General features: G+C 51.8%; 1 protein-coding gene across 6 annotated transcripts in view; it reads left to right on the top strand.

The window, feature by feature from the left end:
- The window catches only part of AK8 (adenylate kinase 8), a 132,571-nt gene that overhangs the window by 73,366 nt on the left and 40,755 nt on the right, over window positions 1–18,450 (top strand). For all 6 annotated transcript variants that reach the window (XM_045467365.1, XM_045467364.1, XM_045467362.1 and 3 more), the window contains one exon: window positions 6,627–6,768. In XM_045467365.1, coding sequence (XP_045323321.1) covers window positions 6,627–6,768 — 142 coding nt within the window. The remainder of the gene's footprint in view (window positions 1–6,626; window positions 6,769–18,450) is intronic.

Below are 18,450 nucleotides of genomic sequence, written 5' to 3'. Positions count from 1 at the left end.
AGCACGCATTCTCGTGAATCCGCGTCTGGGTCGTGGTGTAGCTGAAGGGGTCGCTGAGAGCCTGCCCGTGGTGGCCTTCCGTTGCCTCGGGACCCGGTTCCGTGCTTGGAAGGACAATCCATAGCTCCGCCACAAACACCTAAGGAACCAAAGAGCCTTCCAGTTTGGGAAACGGGGCTATTCACTCGCTCGTTCGTTCATCATTCATTCACTTAATTCATTCAAAATGTGTGTTTGCTCAGTGCCTACCACGTGCCAGACACAGCGCCTGACTTTACCGAGGTTCCTGCTTTTCAAGGGTGGGGTGAAGGTGGGGCCCGAGGCAGCAATCATGCACCAATAATTAGCGGTTCAAAGTCACGGAGGAGGAGAAATGCTCATTTGAGGGTCTGTGTTTCCCTGACTCCTGCGGCGAGGGGCTTGTTTTGGTTTTGGTTTTGGCTCAAAGTCAGGATCAGCGTGTGGTTCACCTTCTTCCCGGAAACATGTGCCTTCCACCCCTTGGAGCCCCGCCTCCTGTGTCTCCCGTGTCCTTGTACCTTTCCAGCCGGGATACCAGCTTGTGTCCCTGCCTCTCTTGACTCCAGGGCCCTGAGCTCTGTGCGGGGTTGGGTCTGATTCACAGGGCATAAGAGGGACCCTCCACTCTGTTGTGTGTGCGTGCACGAGTGTGTGTGTATGCTGTGTGTATACACAGTCTACGTGTATTTTTTTTAATGTTTATTTTTGAGACAGAGCACGAGCAGGGGAGGGGCAGCGAGAGAGGGAGACACAGAATCGGAAGCAGGCTCCAGGCTCTGAGCTGTCAGCACAGAGCCCGACGTGGGGCTCGAACTCATCAGCTGATGAGATCATGACCTGAGCCGAAGTCGGGCGCTCAACCGACTGAGCCACCCACGTGCCCCAGCATGTATTTCAATTAGACCGCATCATACAAGCCGTTTGTTGACTTGCTTCCCCCCTGATTTCTGCCAGAGCCCTCTTTCCAAGTTAGTGTGAACGTAAGCGGTTTTTGAAGGTGGCATAACCTCTCGTGGCATGGACAGGCCATCCTTTATTTGACCCGCCTTCTGCTGAGGTCATCGTAGATCGCATCTGATCTTCACCACTGCAAATGACTCTCAGATGGACACCTTGGGGCGCATGTCTTTTCCTGCCTGTGCTATTATATGTTAGGTGTGAGTTCTTATAAATGAGATCACTAGGTCTAAAGGCATGTACGTTTTAACTTTTTTTTTTTAAGGATTTTTTTTTTTTTTATTTTAGAGAGAGAGCGGGTGCAGGTAGGGGAGGGGCAGAGGGAGAGAGAGAGAGAATCTCACGCAGGCCCACGTTCAGTGCAGAGCCCAATGCAGGACTCGATACCAGGACCCTGGGATCATGACCTGACCCAAAATCAAGAGTCAGATGCTTAACTGACTGAGCCACCCAGGTGCCCCTACATCTGAACTTCTAACACAAATTGGGAAATTCCCTCTAGAAATCTTTGCAAACTCCCCCCCCCCCCACCCCCCTCCAAAGGAGTCTCTTTGTGTTTCCATCCCGTCTTCCATTGTTCCCTGGAGTCAGACTTCTCACCAGTCGAGGTCATTTAAGCCACAACCCTTTTGGGCCTTAGTTTTTCAACTTTGAAATGAGAGAGGTCAAGGGGATGACCTTCCAGGGCCTTCCCTCCAGGTCTCCGAGCCTCACGAGCAGCCCCCGCCGCCCCGATAAGGCTGCAGGTGAGCAGCTCAGTCCTCCCTGGAGCACAGCTTGCTTTCTGACAGGGCCTGACCGTTGGAGCCAGTCAGCAAATGTTGGCCCGGTCCAGCCCTCACCCCCAACAGCCGAGGCCTGAATGCACCCGGGGTGTCACTGGCCAGCAAGCTCATTACCTAGTGGAGCCCCTTCTCCATGGGCAAGCCTGTGTCAAACCTACAGCACTCTCCTAAAGTCAGGTTTAAGCTCAGGGGAGATTTAATCCAAAAAGTTTGACATTTAAGGGTCCCGTACTCTTCCCAATGGCTTCATCGTAGCCCATCTGTTGGGAATCTGGATAAACTTGGGGAAGGGTCTAAAAATACACCCACACGGCCCTTCAGAAGACCTCTAACAGATCTGGCATCTTTATTTTTTATTATTTGAAAAAAAATTTTTTTTAATTTTTATTTAGTTTTGAGAGACAGAGAGACAGAGCATTAACAGGGGAAGGGCAGAGAGAGAGGGAGACACAGAATTGGAAGCAGGCTCCAGGCTCTGAGCCACCAGCACAGAGCCTGACGTGGGGCTCGAACTCACAGACCGTGAGATCATGACCTGAGCCGAAGTCAGACGCTCGACTGACTGAGCCACCCAGATGCCCCTCATTTTACTTAAAAAAAAATTTTTTTTAATGTTTATTTATTGTTGAGAGAGAGAGACAGAGCACGAGCAGGGGAGGGGCAGAGAGAGAGAGGGAGAAACAGCATCGGAAGCAGGCTCCAGGCTCCGAGCCGTCAGCACAGAGCCCGACGTGGGGCTCGAACTCACAAACCGTGAGATCATGACCTGAGCCGGAAGTCGGATGCTCAACCGACTGAGCCACCTAGGCGCCCCAGATCTGGCATCTTTAATGAGTCATCTGCCGGTCCCACAACATCCAGTGAGGCAGGTGCCACTGAAGAGAACACTGAGGTTCAGGGAGGTCCCATCACTGCCAAGCAAGAGTGGACCCCTGGGCTGTCAGCTCACACTTGATCCAGGCAACTAAAAGGGGAGTTTTCTGGGTTTTATTCTAAGGAATGCTTATAAAAGCAGCTGTACCGGGCACCTGGGTGGCTCAGTCAGTTAAAGCATCTGACTTCAGCTCAGCTCAGGTCATGATCTCATGGTTCGTGAGTTCAAGCCTCACCTTATGCTCTCTGCTCTCCTGCAGAGCCTGCTTCGGATTCTGTGTCTCCCTCTCTCTCTGCTCCTCGCCTGTTCCCTCTCTCTCTCTCTCTCTCTTAAAATAAATAAATATTTTTAAAAGACAGCTAGAGGCACCCAGGGGATGGCTCAGTCAGTTAAGCGTCCAACCGACCCGCACAAGTCATGATCTCACGGTCTGTGAGTTCGAGCCTCGCGTCAGGCTCTGTGCTGACAGCTCAGAGCCTGGAGCCTGCTTCGGATTCTGTGTCTCCCTCTCTCTCTGCCCCTCCTCTGCTTGTGCTCTGTCTCTCTCTCTCTCTCTCTCTCTCTCTCAAAAATAAATAAACATAAAAAAAAAAAAAGGCAGCCGTATCACAAATCCTCCTTGCAGCTCCCCCACCCCACCCTGAGCACAGCCCATCCGCCTTCCCAGTCTGCAGAAGAGACTGAGGTTCAGAGTGTCAAAGCAGGTGGGGGCGGAATCGGGACTGGGAGAGGGAAGCCAAGGGCCCCTCTCACCGCAGCCTGACTCTGACAGGGAACTGCCGGAGGCTTGTGGCACCTTCCGTCTGCTCAGATTCCCAGACTTAAAGGGCTCCGCGCTTGGGGGCTCAGCAAAAGGTGTTTCCTCTCTAGAGGCTTACAAAGCTGGAGCTGTTAGCTGGCGATTTTCCTTCAGGGTCCTCAGCCCAGGCTCTTCGCGGACTTTATATGACGTCCATTTTTGCTCTTCGGAGCCTTGCGGTGACCACTTAGAAAATCGTGCTTTTCATTAGCCACATCCTTGGGGCATGGGGACCCCGACTGGGGACTCCACTGGCGGATACCACAAGATGGCCGGTCCCTGTGCAAATGCGGCCAAGTCCAGGATCCCGAGATTAACTCCCATGGGTTCGTTGACTAAATGAAGGCAAACGCACGATTGTTCCCAAGATGGCCTGTGTGTGGCCCAGATCCCCTTCCCCTCTGAAGGCCTCGTGGGCCTGTCTGCCCTCACTTCCCGCGGACCACTCAGCTCCAGCCCCATGGGCCCTTTCTCTGAAACTTGAATGTGTCCAGATCGTTCCAGCCTCAGGGCCTGGGCCCTTGCCATCCTGTCTTCCTACAACATACTCTCTGGGTCTTTGTGCACTTGGACTCCCATTTGGACCTCAGCCAGATGTGACCTGCCCAGAGGCCATCCTGGACCCAAACCAGCAGGCTCCCATCACTTGGTTTGTTTTCTTCATCGTACTTATGATTCTCCGCGGTGGTTATGTATCTGTGCGCTGTCTCCCTCTCTAGAATGTAAACGTTGGGAGGGCAGGGCCCCTGGATCCTTGCTTGCCGTGTATTATAGTGGCCAACACAGTGCCTGGCACAGCACGGATGCTCCGTAACTATCCACTGGACAGATCGCTGGGAAGGGCTTCTTTCTGTATTAGTTTCTTATTTAGGTGAAAACACTCGTAAATATTTAGGATTGGAAAGCTGTGTGACAGATTCTTAACCCATTTTGTGCTTAATCTGTATTTATCCTGAAACAAGGCACTGGTTTCCCAGATCAGAGAACAGATGCATTATTTGTTCACACGGTGATCGGAGTGCTGGCTCCCCGCACCCGAAATCCTCGCGGGGCCATGTGGTGAGAGCCAACATACCCTGTGTAAACAGGGATCTGTAGCCTGGGGGACAAGCCCTGACGTTATGACTCTCGGAGCTTGCCTGAGCCTCTCCCGAGGTCTCTGTCTTTAAGTCTCAAGGCTCATTTGAAGCCGGCCTCCTGCATCGCCGGCCAGCAGTCTGTTCTCAGAACACCGTGACCACGGGGGACACGTGGACACATTCAGTATGTTTTACTTCCTAACATACATCTCCCGAACCGAAACGTATCAGCCACCATCTCTGAGTGGCTGCCACGTGCCTGGAAATTTGTGTGCACCGTGAACCCCGTGGGGACAGATCCTGTCATCCTTTTTTGTCAGGTGAGCAAGCTGACCCTTGGAGAGGTCGAGTGACCAACTGAGGTCGGTCGGCGGCACCTGAGGGCAGGGCTGAGACCCTAGGTTTGTGTGCCCCTCAAGCCCGAGTTCTCTCCTCTCTCCCGCCCGGGCTCCCCAGAGTCTGGGCAAGTTGCTTTTAACATGTTTGGTGAGTTGCAGTGGAGCTTTTGAAAAAAGAAGCCTCTGGTCTATTTATTATTCCACACCTACTGCGTGCTGGGCACTATGTTAATCATGGGGTGGGGAATGAGGTGGGCGTGGTCTTTTCCCTCCTGGAAAAGTCTTTTTCCTCATGGAAAAGACTTCCAGTGTCTTTTGGGAGAGGCAGACATCACAAGAGGACAGCCGATGACGATGACGAGGGTAGCAAGTGAAGTAACCCAACCTGGCTGCAACCCCTGGGGCCATTCCACTGGGGCCCCTGAAGGTTGAATGGAAAGTCTTGCCCCAGGCAAGGTGTGGGGGAGGGGCTTTCTGGAAGGAGGGACTGGCAGACTCAAGGGGAGGTGAAGAGCTGGGGGAGAGTCACCGGGGAGGGAGTCAGGAGTCAGGGACTAAAAGGGACTGCTGGCCTTGGGGGAGGGGACTGCTCTTATCCTCTGAACACTGGGGAGCCGCAGCAGGCGTAAGCAGGGGGAAGAGAGGGGATGAGCTGCATCAACTTCTCGTTCACGCCAGATGTTCTCTCTAGGGCGAATGCCCTTTTCTGATCTTTCCTCGGGCCTGGGGTAGAAAGGCTGGAAGGTGCGGGAAGGGACAAATTCAGGGAAATGTGAATCTCTCAAATAAGGTTTTTGGTCCTTTGGTCAAGAGCGTAACCAGCACGTCCTGGCCCTAGAGGAAAACGGCTGTTTCTGCCTCTCTCACCCGCGTGCTCACCTGGCCGTCAGTCTGGGGCCTTTTGGCAGGTTCCAGATGTGTGCACCAGGGCCACTTGCCCGACGCACGGATGGCCGGTTGGCATGGCGGCTGGGCGTCTCCTGAGAAGCTGCCAAAGACCCTCACTGCAACTCAAGGAAGCCCGCTCGTCGGGGGCCACATCCGTAGCAAACACGGGTAATATTTACCAAGTATTTCTGGAAAAATGAGTGCAAAGTGCAGGAAATGCAGTGCAAATTGCTCGAAGGGAGTACATCAGCAACATAGGACGTTTACTGAGTCTGAGAGGCGAGGTGTAAATTTTGGGAAAATGTCAATTGCGGTAACGTAAACAAGAATCCTCTCAAGATCTCGTTCTCCTTGAGACTGTGTTTCAGTCTCTGGTTCTCACCACAGCTGCAATTCTAGAGATCTGATTCTAGACATCAAGGAGGGGACAAGCAGGGGGAGGAGAGAAGCAGGGGTTGCGTATGTGTCGCAAATTAGCAGAAAACATCCAGAGTAAACCTTCACCAGGGGCCTGCTGTGTTACCCCGAAAAGCCTCTTGCTGCAACAAAACCAGATCCTGCAGGAACGGGGACTAACCTGGCTGCTGATGGGTGCGGCATCGTGTCAAGGTCAGGGGAGGGTCAAGGTCAAGGTCAAGGTCAAGGTCATCCAGTGCGGTTTCCCTTCTCCCACGGCCTGCGTTCCTCCAATTGCTGGGACCTGGGAGGGACCTGGGCACCCGCAGCCTTGTCCACCCAAACCCGACCCTTCACCAGGTCAATCCAGAGTCAAGAAAAGTTAGGAAACCCACGGCCCCCAGGCCGCCGATGCTCCCTCACCCTCCCGTTGGGTCAGGAGCGGTGCCCAGGATGACAGCGTGACCGCCCGCCCTCCTCTCCCTGCAGTCCCTGACAGCATCATCATGAAGGTGCTGGACCAGAGGCTGAGCCAGCAGGACAGCGTTCAGAAGGGGTGGGTGCTGCTCGGCTTCCCGAGAGACCTGGACCAGGCGCACATGCTGCACAGCCTGGGCCACCAGCCCAGCAGGTAAGCCGCCCCCTTCCGAAGGTCGCTGCCACTGGGCACCCCCTCCCCAGGGGCTCGGCCGACGAGGTCCCGGTGACAGCTTGCGGTTTACCGGAAGCTCCACTGCCCCTGCAGTGGCATGGCTCTTCGACGCCCCCCCCCTCCCCCCCGTTCCCCGGCCACCCGCCCCGTTTGCCCCGTGAACTAGGAGTCAGGCTTGGGTTCAGGTCCCGGCTCTGCCACTTACCTCGCGGGACCCGAACTTCCTCGCCCGTGAATGGCGACCCACCCCAGACAGCCTCGCCTTCCCCAGGGGATTGTGCCAGTGAACGGATGTCTCCTTCTGCCGTTTCTCCTCTTGCACGGTTTACGTTTAAACCTTCGGTGCATCGGACATGTATTCTGATGCGGGTATGCGGCACGGGCTGAGCACTTCCTCCCCAGATGGTTGGCCATTTGTTCCAAAACAGCGTCCAATGTCGTGGAACATGGCGTTCCTCCTCCGCTGACGTGCACCGGAGAGCACGCCGTCACTGTGTGTATTGTGGGAGGAAACGAGGGGGGTTCCAGTGGGAACAAGCAAGGCTAAGAAGTCTGAGCTCGCTCTGGCGAGGGAGTCGCCACGCCGCTCGGGTTCGGCAGAGGCCCGGAGGCCGGCAGCGGAGCGGGAAGGCCTCCCGGGTGCGCCCTGCCCGAGCTGCTGCCCTGGGAGGCGGGGTCGGGGGGGCGGCCACCTCGAAGCGGGGCGCCCTGTGTGCTTGGCCGGGGGACCATATGTGGCTTTCTCTGGTTGGTCCTAACCTGCAAACGGTGGCAACTATTAAGGAACCTGCTAGGTATCTGGCTGTTTTGGGGTCCCTTGTAGCAGAGACTGCGACTTGGTTTGGGAGAGTTTTTGCATTTCTAGGTACTTGGCATCTTATTGTTATCATTTCAGCTTTTCGTTATTGGCTTTTTATCTTCACGTGGCGTGTGGAGAGGTTGTGGAAGTGCAACCTCGAATTTAAAATAAAAATTATTGGCATTCTGTGGAAGGCTATTCGACAGTATTTGGAAAGAATGTGTATTTTATAAATTTTTTAATGCTTACTTTTGAGAGGGGGAGAGAGAGAGAGAGAGAGAGAGAGAGAGCGAGAGAGCATGCACAAGCAGGGGAGGGGGAGAGAGGGAGACACAGAATCCAGAGCAGGCTCCAGGCTCCGAGCCGTCGGCACAGAGCCCGACGTGGGGCTCGAACTCACGAACCGCGAGATCATGACCTGAGCCGAAGTCGGACGCTCAACCGACCCAGGCACCCCGAGAATGTGTATTTTAAATTTGAAGTTATATTGAGGAGGGCACCTTTTGGGATGAGCACTGGGTGTTGTATGGAAACCAATTTGACAATAAATTTCATATATTAAAAAAATAAATAAATAAAAATAAATAAATTTGAAGTTATAGAATTAAATATACGTTATTAAGTCACACTTTTTCTTTTCTAAGTCTATTTATTTTTTTTAGTCATCTGTACACCCGACGTGGGGCTCGAACCCACGACCCCTCGATCGAGAGACACATGCTCCCCTGACTGAGCCAGCCGGCGCCCCTTAGGTCTTCCTCGATCCCCTCTGTCCTTGTCTCCTCATTGCTGTGTTTGTTTTTTGTGTCTGTCATCCTGTCAAGGACTGATTTGCTGACTTCCCGCTAGCACCGCATTTTTACTAATTTCTCTTGTTCCCTTATTTCCTGCAGCTTTTGCTTTATGTGTGTCGGTGCCGTGTTACGCAGTTCACAAAGGCTTGGGTCAGCGCTGTGTTCCTTGTGAAATGTCGCCCTGACGGAAGTGACCGTCTTTGACACGACCGCGGGTGTCTGAGCGCCCCCTGTGCCCCTCCTCAGCAGCAAAACATCGGCGACAGAGAGAGAGAGAGAGAGAGTCTGTGTTGCAGTCTGCCTCAGGACCTCCCAGGTTCTGGCCAGAGAGGTAGAAGGCACACGCTGATTCTTCTAGAACAGCCTCTCTCGGGGGCCAGCTCCACCGGAAGGCATGCCTTTTGGTCTGTTTTGCCTTTTTAAATTTTTCTTATTTCGTCGTTCCTGAAGCTCACAATCACCTTGCTTTTTCGCTTGCCTACCTTTCTTTGTATCTATGTGCTAACTAGTTCCACTCCTTATTAGAGCCCCTCCGAATAGTTTGCCACAAGGTCCGTCAGGCTATGTAATCTGTCGGCCGCAGGCTTTTTCTTTCCCTCTGATTCCTCTCTCTCGGTTGGACTGTTTTTTTGTTTTGTTTCCTCTTGGCTGACGGCATGGCTGTTGTCAGACTTACCCACTGTGGCATCACGGGAGTTTCTTTGTCCTTCTCCTGTTTTCCGAGCCCCATACTCTTCCTCCGTCTGGCCTCCAGCCGTTCCTCGAGTTAAAAAGGTGGTTTGAGGGGCGCCTGGGTGGCTCAGCCGGTTAAGCGTCTGACTCTTGGTTTCGGCTCGGGTCATGACCTCATCGGTTCTCGAGTTCAAGCCCTGTATCTGGCTCTGCACTGACAGCACGGAGCCTGCCTGGGATTCTCTCTCTCCCTCTCTGTCTCTGCCCCTCCTCTGCTCTCTCTGTCTCTCAAAATAAATAAACATAAAAAAATAAATTTTAAAAAACGGTGGTTTTAACAGAAGGAGGCTGTCATGTCCTCAACACACTTGTTCCAGACTGAAGAGGTCCCCCTCCACCCCCTCCACGGGTGCACAGTCATCCCGATGCTCCCGTGCACGAGCACCCGAAGGTTCCCTTCGCCCCCCTCCCACATGAGGAAGCTTGTTTCCACGTCTCCCGATTTTCTTTCTCTTGGCTTACTGCCTCGTTTTGGTCAAGCACATCCATCGGTAGCTTCCTGAGAAAGGTTGTGTGGGAGATAAATGTTTTGAGACTTGGTACGGCCCGAAGTGCCCTTATCCTACCTTCCTACTTGCGGGGTCGGTTGGTGGGGCCAGGAATTACCCCAGTCGCTTTCCCTCCGCCATTTTGAATTGCTGTTAAGAAGCCCAGTGCCAGTGTGATTCCTGATTCTTCGTACGTGGCCTTTTTTCTTCTCTCTGGAACTTGGTAGATCTTTCCTTTATCCCCAGGGTCGTAAAACTTCACTATAAGATTTCATTCGTTTCTTTGGTGTGGGTCTGGTTTACTTGGTTGTCCCCGAAGCTAATCTGGAATGTTCCTTTTAAATTTTATTGATCTTGTTAAATGAATTATTCTCTCTCTGGAAATGTTCGTGACAGGCTTGTTATTCCAGGAGGTGGGGGTTTCCCCTTTCTGTTAAAGTTTTGTCTTTTTTTTTTTTTTAACTTATTTATTTTGAGACAGAGACAGAACAGGGTGGGGCAGAGAGAGAGGGAGAGAGAGAATCCCAAGCGGCCTCCGCTGTCAGCGTAGAGCCCAATGCGGGGCTTGAACTCGCAAACTGTGAGATCATGACCTGAACCGAAGCCGAGAGCCGGACGTTCAACCAGCCGAGCCAGCCACGTGCTCCAAGGTTCTGTCTGTCTTGGCCTCATCCTTTCTCAGTAGATTCTCTTGTTGGTTTGTCGGTCTGATTGTTTTTCAGATGTCAGGTCACCCTTGGTGGTTTGCTCCAGTGTCAGAGTAGGGGATTAAGATGTTAGTGGATGGGACCTTGTGGCCCGTGGACTTTGTCTTCATGGAAGGGCGGTCTCTCGGGGCCATTTATGCAGAACCCTCCGCCAAACTCCCCCATGCTGCTCAGCTTTGTCCAAGAGGACTCGTTCAGCCTCCTGCCGGATGGTGAGGTTCTGGGGTCCAATGGGGAGCAGGACAGTGGAAGGCAGGCAGAAACGGAAGGAGGCATCTCATGCTGCAGTGCCATGTGCATATTTTTTATTTATTTCCCCTAATTTCGGTACAGATGCAAGCTCTGACCTGTGCTTGGCATTCCTCGGCCCAAGGAGCCTGAACTATACCTTCTCTAGAGCAGAAACCTTCCATTTCCACCCAAGTGGAGGGGGAGAGACACTGGCCCAGCAAGACGGTGCGAGGAGGGGATCTGGGGCTTAATCTCTTCAACCAGCCCTTCCTTTTTTCAGCCGCCGGTTCCAGAGTGGTGCCTGTGCCTGAGCCTTTGAGGGTTTGCTGGTGAACGCTGGGTTTGTTCTCAGCCGTTCCCACTGCTGACTCAGGGTTGGCCGTTGGGGTCTCTGCAGCTGGTTGCCCCCTGCACACCTGCTTTCCAGCCCCGGACATTTTGTGTCCGTGTCCCCTTCCTCTGTTCTCTCTGTCACGTCGGGTCGGTCTCTAGAGCCCCTTGAGTCATTTTTTTCGCGGGGTGGGGGTGGGGGGGTGTGCTTTGGGAGGAAGCAGTTTGGTGCGTGTTTCAAGGTGACATTCGTACTTGGAACTCAGCCCGCGGCCTCTTTGTGGCGCCTGTGTAACCCCCACTTTTAGTTTCAACTAGTTTGCTTCCCTTATTTTTTGTTATCGTGCGGACAGAATGAAATTGGGCTTAATGTGTTCTTTTTACTCAACCTGCTTTTTTTAATTCCTTGAATAGCTGAAAATATCCCACCTATTTTTGCCTTTATCACTTTATTTTATGCTTCACTGGGGCTTCCTTTGTTTTCCGTCTTAAAAAAAATTTTTTTTAATGTTTATTTATTTTTTGAGACAGAGAGAGAGACAGAGCATGAGCAGGGAGGGGCAGAGAGAGAGGGAGACACAGAATCCGAAGCAGGCTCCAGGCTCCGAGCCGTCCGCACAGAGCCCGACGTGGGGCTCGAACTCACAAACCACGAGATCATGACCTGAGCTGAAGTCGGACGCTCAACCAACGGAGCCACCCAGGCACCCTGGGTTTTCCATCTTTTTTTTTTTCTTTAGTTTGTTTACTTATTTTTTTAGTAAACGCTACACTCAGTGTGGGGCTCGAACTCACGACCCCAAGAGATCAAGAGTCGCACGCTCCACCCGTCCGCCGACTGAGTCTTTTCTTCCTGGTTTGTGTTTTCTTTGACTTTTCTTACTGCAGCTGTTACCTTCTCTTCTCTCCGCTAATCCGTGTGGACGGTGGTCTGTGTCTCCGGCACGCTGTGTACGTTTCATATACACGGTTAGGCTTGTGCGTCTCACTTTGTCAAATGAAACAGAGGCTCTCGACTGTCACGTGCAGGAGAAAGAGAGAGTGCTCCCCCACGTGCTCCCTCTTCGCCCCTGCCGGTCCACTCTCTGTCGTGAAGAGGGGCAGGCGGGGACACACGTCCTCAGGCTGTTCTGTGCCGGTCTGTGGGACACACACTCCTGTTTTTAAGATTGCTAAGCGTTTCTTTCTAGAGGTGTAACGATGATGTTGTCTCCGGCAATAATTATGACGCTTGTGAGCTTTTAGTTCCCTGTCTTCAACCGGATTCAGAGTTCAACATCAGCTATTTCCGTAACGCAACCCCCCATTTACCAATTTTGATTCGTCTTTCCTTTGAATGGGTCGTCTGTGATGCATTTTCAGCCGGGGCACGTGCATGCTAGACTTCCTAAATTCTTGCCCGTTTGAGAGTGCCTTCCTGTTACCTTTATTTGTGAACAACATCTGGCAAAGTGAAGAACCGTTGGGTCAAATTTCTTCCCCACCGGCACTCCTGTATCATTTCCGCACTGTCCTCGGCCGTCTCTGGGGCTGCAGGAGTTCCCCGGGGGCGGTGGGTCAAGTGCGTCTTCTGTCTGGGTGCCCTCGCGTGCTCTCCCCCCACCCCCCAAGTTCATTTACACTGGCTAGACCTCAGTCTTGCTTCTCTTGATGACTTTTCCCTGAGATCTTATGCATCCCATCCGGGTACGTTATTTCGGGAGGACATTCTTCTAGTACACATATTACTATTTTCCTGGCTCATTTGCTTGGCCCTCTTCTCCAGGAAGACCACTCGTGTGCGTGTCGGATAGCTATCATCTGTTTTCCATAATTGGGGATTTTTTTCTAGTAGCTTTCATGTCCTGTTCGTTTCCCATCTGTCCTTCATGATAACTTCAACTATGTTCTGTTGTGTTACTGTCTCATGGCCCCTGGTTTTTCTTTCCTATAATGCTTTAAAAAAAAAATTTTTTTTTAATGTTTATTTATTTTTGAGAGCTAGAGAGAGACAGAGACAGAACGAGCAGGGGCGGGCAGAGAGAGAGGGAGACACAGAGTCTGAAGCAGGCTCCAGGCTCTGAGCCATCAGCACAGAGCCCAATGCGGGGCTCGAACTCATGAGCTGTGAGATCATGACCCGAGCTGAAGTTGGACGCTCAACCGACTGAGCCACCCGGGCGCCCCTCTATAATGTTTTTATGTTTCCCTTTATTTTCTCCCTTACGTCTGTCAGCTTTTGCTCATCTCCTCTTCTATCTTGCACCTTTTCCATGATTTCTTCCACGGTAGAGTCTGTTTTTCCTAAATTGTGTTGAGTGTATTGATAAGTCTTGATTGAAAAATGTGCTTAGGTTTCCTGGAGTAATATTTCTTCCAAAGGGTATTCATTGTCTCTATTTTTTTTTTCCTTCCCTCCCTTCCTTCCTTCCTTCCTTCCTTCCTTCCTTCCTTCCTTCCTTCTTTCCTTCCTTCCTCCCTCCCTCCCTCCCTCCCTGCCTTTCTTTCTTTCTTTCTTTCTTTTCTTTCTTTCTTTCTTTTCTTTCTTTCTTCCTTTCTATCTATCTATCTATCTATCTATCTATCACCATTTTTTGGGAAGCATGTCTCCCTGGGTCCCAAGATGCTTGTCTTTTGCCAACAATTTGTCCTAGAATAATAGGCCTGTCTTTTGCCTAAGAATGGCATGAGTTGGTATATTATTTTATTTCTGCGACTGCTTTAATAAATCCCCACAAACTTGGTGGCTTAAACAACACAAATCTATCGTCACCCAGTGCCGTAGGCCTAAAATCAGTAGTTGGCAGGCTGTGTCCCTTTCTGGAAGCTCTGGGAAGAATTCATCTCCTCACCCTTTCCAGGAGGCTGCCCACCGTCCTTGGCCCCTGCACCCCTTCGTCTCCAAAGCCAGCAACGTTGCACACGCGGACATAGTCACGTCTCCCCCTGACCAGAGCTGGGACACTTCTCAGGCTTTCAGGACCCACGGGGTTAGATTGGGCCCACCCAGAAAATCCGGGATAATCTGACCATGTCAGGGTCTTTATCTGAATCATATCCGCAGAATCCCTTTTGCCAGGAGAAGTAACAGATTCCCACATTCTGGGGATTAGGAGGCGGCCCTCTGGGAGGGGGGGCATTCTCAACCCCTAGAGTTGAGGCCGGAGGGCTTCCTGCGGGAGGCGGAGACGTCTGGTTCTGCGGCAAACGGCCGGGCTTCCTGTCTTACTACCTGTGTTGTCTGAGGACCTCCAGGGGCCACAGGGCCATGGGGCTAAGTGTCCACCCTTCGTGTTCTGGCAGCTTAACACACTAGGGTGCCAGTGGGCTAGCTTCTGTGCAAGGGGGTCATCTACCTGAAGATGAAAGGCTCTGGGAAATTGCAGAACGGTCACTTTGGGGGAGGCTGGAGGCAAGGATCCAATGCTCGATTCTTCTGAGCCCCGAGGGAGGAAACGGCAGTTTTCGACAGGCGAGGGCACCGTGTTTATTCAGAAGCACACGGGGAGAATACTCAAGAAGTTCTCTGATTTAGGGCAGGTTTGCGAGGGAGTATTTCTCCATTCACCAATAAACTCAGGTTCTAAAGACTTAGTAAACAATGCTGATTTAATTTATTTGACCCCCAGGGCGGAGGCCAAACAGGGAAAAACATGTTTGTTTCCAACACAGGTCTCATCGTCTCCCCTGTTCCATCACCTTTCCTTATTTTCCTCTCCTCCTTCTCCTCCGCCTCGGGTCTGACTACTCCATTCCCCCCCCACCTCAGCCTTCAATTAACATTTTTATGATTAATGCAGAAGGTAATTTTAGCCATAAACCTTCAAGTCCAGATCCAGGCTGAGAAAGTGAGAAATATTCTAAAATGAGCCCGCCTGGCATTGGCATGAATATCGGGGCTGTAATTCTGGCTCGGTTGTGATGCCAATTATAAAGCAGTCTAGCTGTGGCGTTGCTGTTTCTGACACCAGGAGGAAACCTTGGCAGAATTATAGCCTAGAAATCAATCTGGGAATACGATACAGAAATCTATAATTCAGACATGAAAACAATCTACAAAGCCTCTTTTTTTTTTTTTTAGGAGGGTTCGATGAAATTAGATTAAAATAAATTTACATATATATCAATTTTATTATTAAAATATATTCATGCCAGTAAATAGAGTTATTGGAGAAGGAGAAGCTGATCCGTGTCGGACACCGAAATAGACCTCTCTGGCTTATCAGAAAACAAAGTTATTGTCTCCTTGTCAAATATAAATCTCTTCTCAGAGCTAATAAATGGATAGTGTTCAAACGCAATGTTTTGTTTGACTCCTACCTCATAAACCCGTGGCACATAATACTAAATTATATTCTGCCAAGCAATATCAATCTCTAGATTCCAACATCACACGGTGAGGGAAACAGACCAAGTAATTGATGTGTTGCAAAGAAGGAGAAAAAGTTATTTGAGAACAAAATAAAATGGGCTATAAAGTTTGTTAAAACATCATCATAGTAAAAAAAAAAAAAAAGAAAGAAAAAAAAGGAAGAAGAAAAAGAAAGAAACAAAGAAAGAGCTCTCCGAGGCTGTATCCAGCCTCTGCCCTCCGCCTGGCCGTAAAATAATTCATTTCATGCAGCAAGTTTGTGGCGCGGTCCTTCCCTTGAAAATTAATGTTTACCATAGAGAGGGAGTAGAGAATTCTGATTGATGTCGGGAAGTTTGCTGGGGAGCAGACAGGCTGGGTTTCCGCACCCCCTCCCTCCCCCTCAGTGGGGCGAAGAGGGGCGGGGCAAGCTGTGGCCTTGAACCTCCCTCCCCTGCTACGTGGCTGGGCAGCCAAGGCCCCCCCCCCCCCCCCCCCCCCCCCCCCCCCCCCCCCGTCCTGTCTGGCTGCGAGGCCAGCCCGAGGTCAGAGCTGCCTCGGCATTCCTTGGAAATCGCTGGGGAAGAGGGTAAAGGAGGGGACCCCGGCTGAGCGAGTGGAATTTATTTACGACGCGGTCTTCTTTACTCTTTGTCTTTTTCTGTTTCGGTGCCCTAACTTTGGGGTCTGTAAAGCAATCCCCCCCGAGGACCAGGTTTTAGACGAGCTTTTGTGTCCCAGCTCCTCGTATGCAAATGGGAAACTGCTCACAGGGTTCCTTCGAGAGAGTGGTGGTGCTTTGGGATTTTTATTCATCATCATTTTGTAAACTAGCGGGTCAGGGTGTCCCACATCCAGAGGAGCCCAGAGGAGCCTTGGGAAAGCAGTGACCGGTCCCCACTCCTTGCGTTCGGCTCCCGCGTGGTGCCTGGTGCGTCGTCGGCTTTGCTAAACCCATGGCTGTTTCCTCCAGGGAGCGGAGGGCAGACCAGGGAGGGGAGCAGGTTGGCAAACACCAGCGCCAGGCCCCTAGGGGCTGGGAACCCCACCCCCGTCCAGAGAAGCGCGTCCGATGTCTGGGGGCCAGACCCTTGAAGCAAGGCCAGGGACATCTCGGGCCGGTCCCAGGCTGCCGCTGGCGCTGACGAGAATCCCTCCCTCTGAGGACACTTCCTCCCCCCTGGTTCCCCTGCCCCCCCCCCAACCCCCACCGTCCTCCTCATCCTGCTGAGAATGAGGGTGATACCCGAGTGCCAATTACGGGTTTCTTTACATCTCACTGCAGATCCTCTCAAGGGCCCCAGAAAGCAGGCTTTTTCTGCGAAAGGCACTTGGCTTGGGGAAGCCTTAGACCCCACGGAACAGACCAGGCCTGAACCCAGCACCTGCTTCGAGCGGTTCCGTTCTGTCCTTTCTGCGATGTGATTGACCTTCACCCCAGCGGGCCGGCTTGAAAAACACTGTCATCTCTGCTTCCTATGTGTCAAACGGGGCAATAGCCTCTACTCTTTTCACCCTCACGGCACTACCGTCCTAGAGAGAAAACAGGGTGTGTGTGCGTGATAGTGTATTACACCCACAGACACACACACACACACACACACACACACACACACACACACACACCCCGCATGGGCGGGCTGCAGATTCGTTCACATAGTCAGGAGCGTCAAAACGTTTCTGGTAGTCACTCGTGTGATTTTGAACTCCTGTTCAAAATAAAAAGAAACCAAAATGGCAAATGGACTCAGAAGGGATGGCCGTCAGGGCGTATTTGCTGTATCTCCTCGTTATGGGTTGGCACGCATGATTTCCTGATAGCCTAAAAATATTTTTTTCCTCTAGTAGCTGTTTGCTTTTGTTACCCACCGAAGGCATTTTAAAGATCGGGGTGGGCTGAACTTGGGGCAGTTGGCTCCTTATTCAGCCGGCGGCACGTGGCACAGGAGAATGACCCTGAAAAAGACCGAGAGGCACTCGCCCTTTGTCCAGAAGGACCTCGTGGGGCCAGGCAAACCGGAGGGTCACCGTCAGGGCGTTTAATGGGTGTTGCTAAATTGTTCTGCTGAACGCTGGTTTGATTTCTCGGTTTTGATTCTGCAAAATATGAGACAGTGGAGTGAGACGGCATTGTGAAAGTAAAAACTGAACTGGTTTGTAGTTTCCACGCCGGAGCTCTCTAATTTGATTTCAAAACTTGTTCTTTTGAGTTCCGTATGACACCGTACGTTCGGGGACAACACAGTGAAAGCCCTGGACGATGGCTTTGCCTTTTCTAGCGTGTTCCAAAGTGAGAAGGGCGCTATGAGCTCCGGGGGGACAGACGGCAGTGGGACTGGAGAACAATTAAAATGCAAGATAGAGGGGATTTCTTACCTTCCTCTGCTCTCTCTCTCTTTTTTATTATCACTCGGTCCTTCCAGGAAGCTCTCATATCTCCGCAGCTGATCCTTACGTGGATTAGGGATAATAAACAGCCCATTAATGGAGGCCTGAACCAGGAAATGGAGTTGGAATCGGCCGCGCAATTCGGTGGCTGACTGAGGTTAATAACTCCATTACTCCAGCTCTGTGCTGAGCCGCCCGACGAGCAGCGTGTTAGCCTTATCTTACTCCTCATTAATTGAGCTAATAGAACCCAAGTGACCCTGCCTTGCCGCCTTAGTCTGAGAGTTTACCAGACATGGGCTGGAATACATATCGTTCCCCGTGTGCTCTGCGGGCGCCTTTGTTTTTGGCGGAGAGGTCTCTCTTGAAGACCGTCAGCCGCAAGACCCCTCCTAACAGCGGAGTCACTGGGCCGCCGTCACACCAGGCTCCCCAGGTCCCGCTGACTTTGTTCCACGAGGGTGGCTTGGGGAGGGCTCGAAAGGCTTTGGAGGAAGTAGCGATTGTCTCAACGGCGTGTCTGGGGTCAAGGGTGACAGAGACAGCGTGGCACATGGGGGTGGGAGTAGGGGCAGACCACGGCCTCGCCTCTCCGGCTGTCCTCTGTCCTGCGACACTGGGCAGCTGCCTCTTTTGCGCCGTCCTTCCCACCCCCAAAGGTGCCCGACAGTTCGCAGCGTGGTTTTGTACACTTACTTCACGTCTCGAGGGCGAGCGGTCGGGGCACTACTGAACCTTTCTTTTTTTTTTTTTTTTTTTTTTAATTTTTTAATGTTTATTTATTTTTAAGAGACGGAGGGACAGAGTGCGAGTGGGGAAGGGGCAGAGAGAAAGAGAGGGAGACACGGAATCTGAAGCAGGC

This window comes from Leopardus geoffroyi, chromosome D4 (genome assembly GCF_018350155.1).
Source record: "Leopardus geoffroyi isolate Oge1 chromosome D4, O.geoffroyi_Oge1_pat1.0, whole genome shotgun sequence".
Taxonomy (NCBI): Eukaryota; Metazoa; Chordata; class Mammalia; order Carnivora; family Felidae; genus Leopardus; species Leopardus geoffroyi.
Note: the sequence above shows the minus strand (reverse complement) of the source record. Positions and strands in the feature narration are given on the sequence as shown.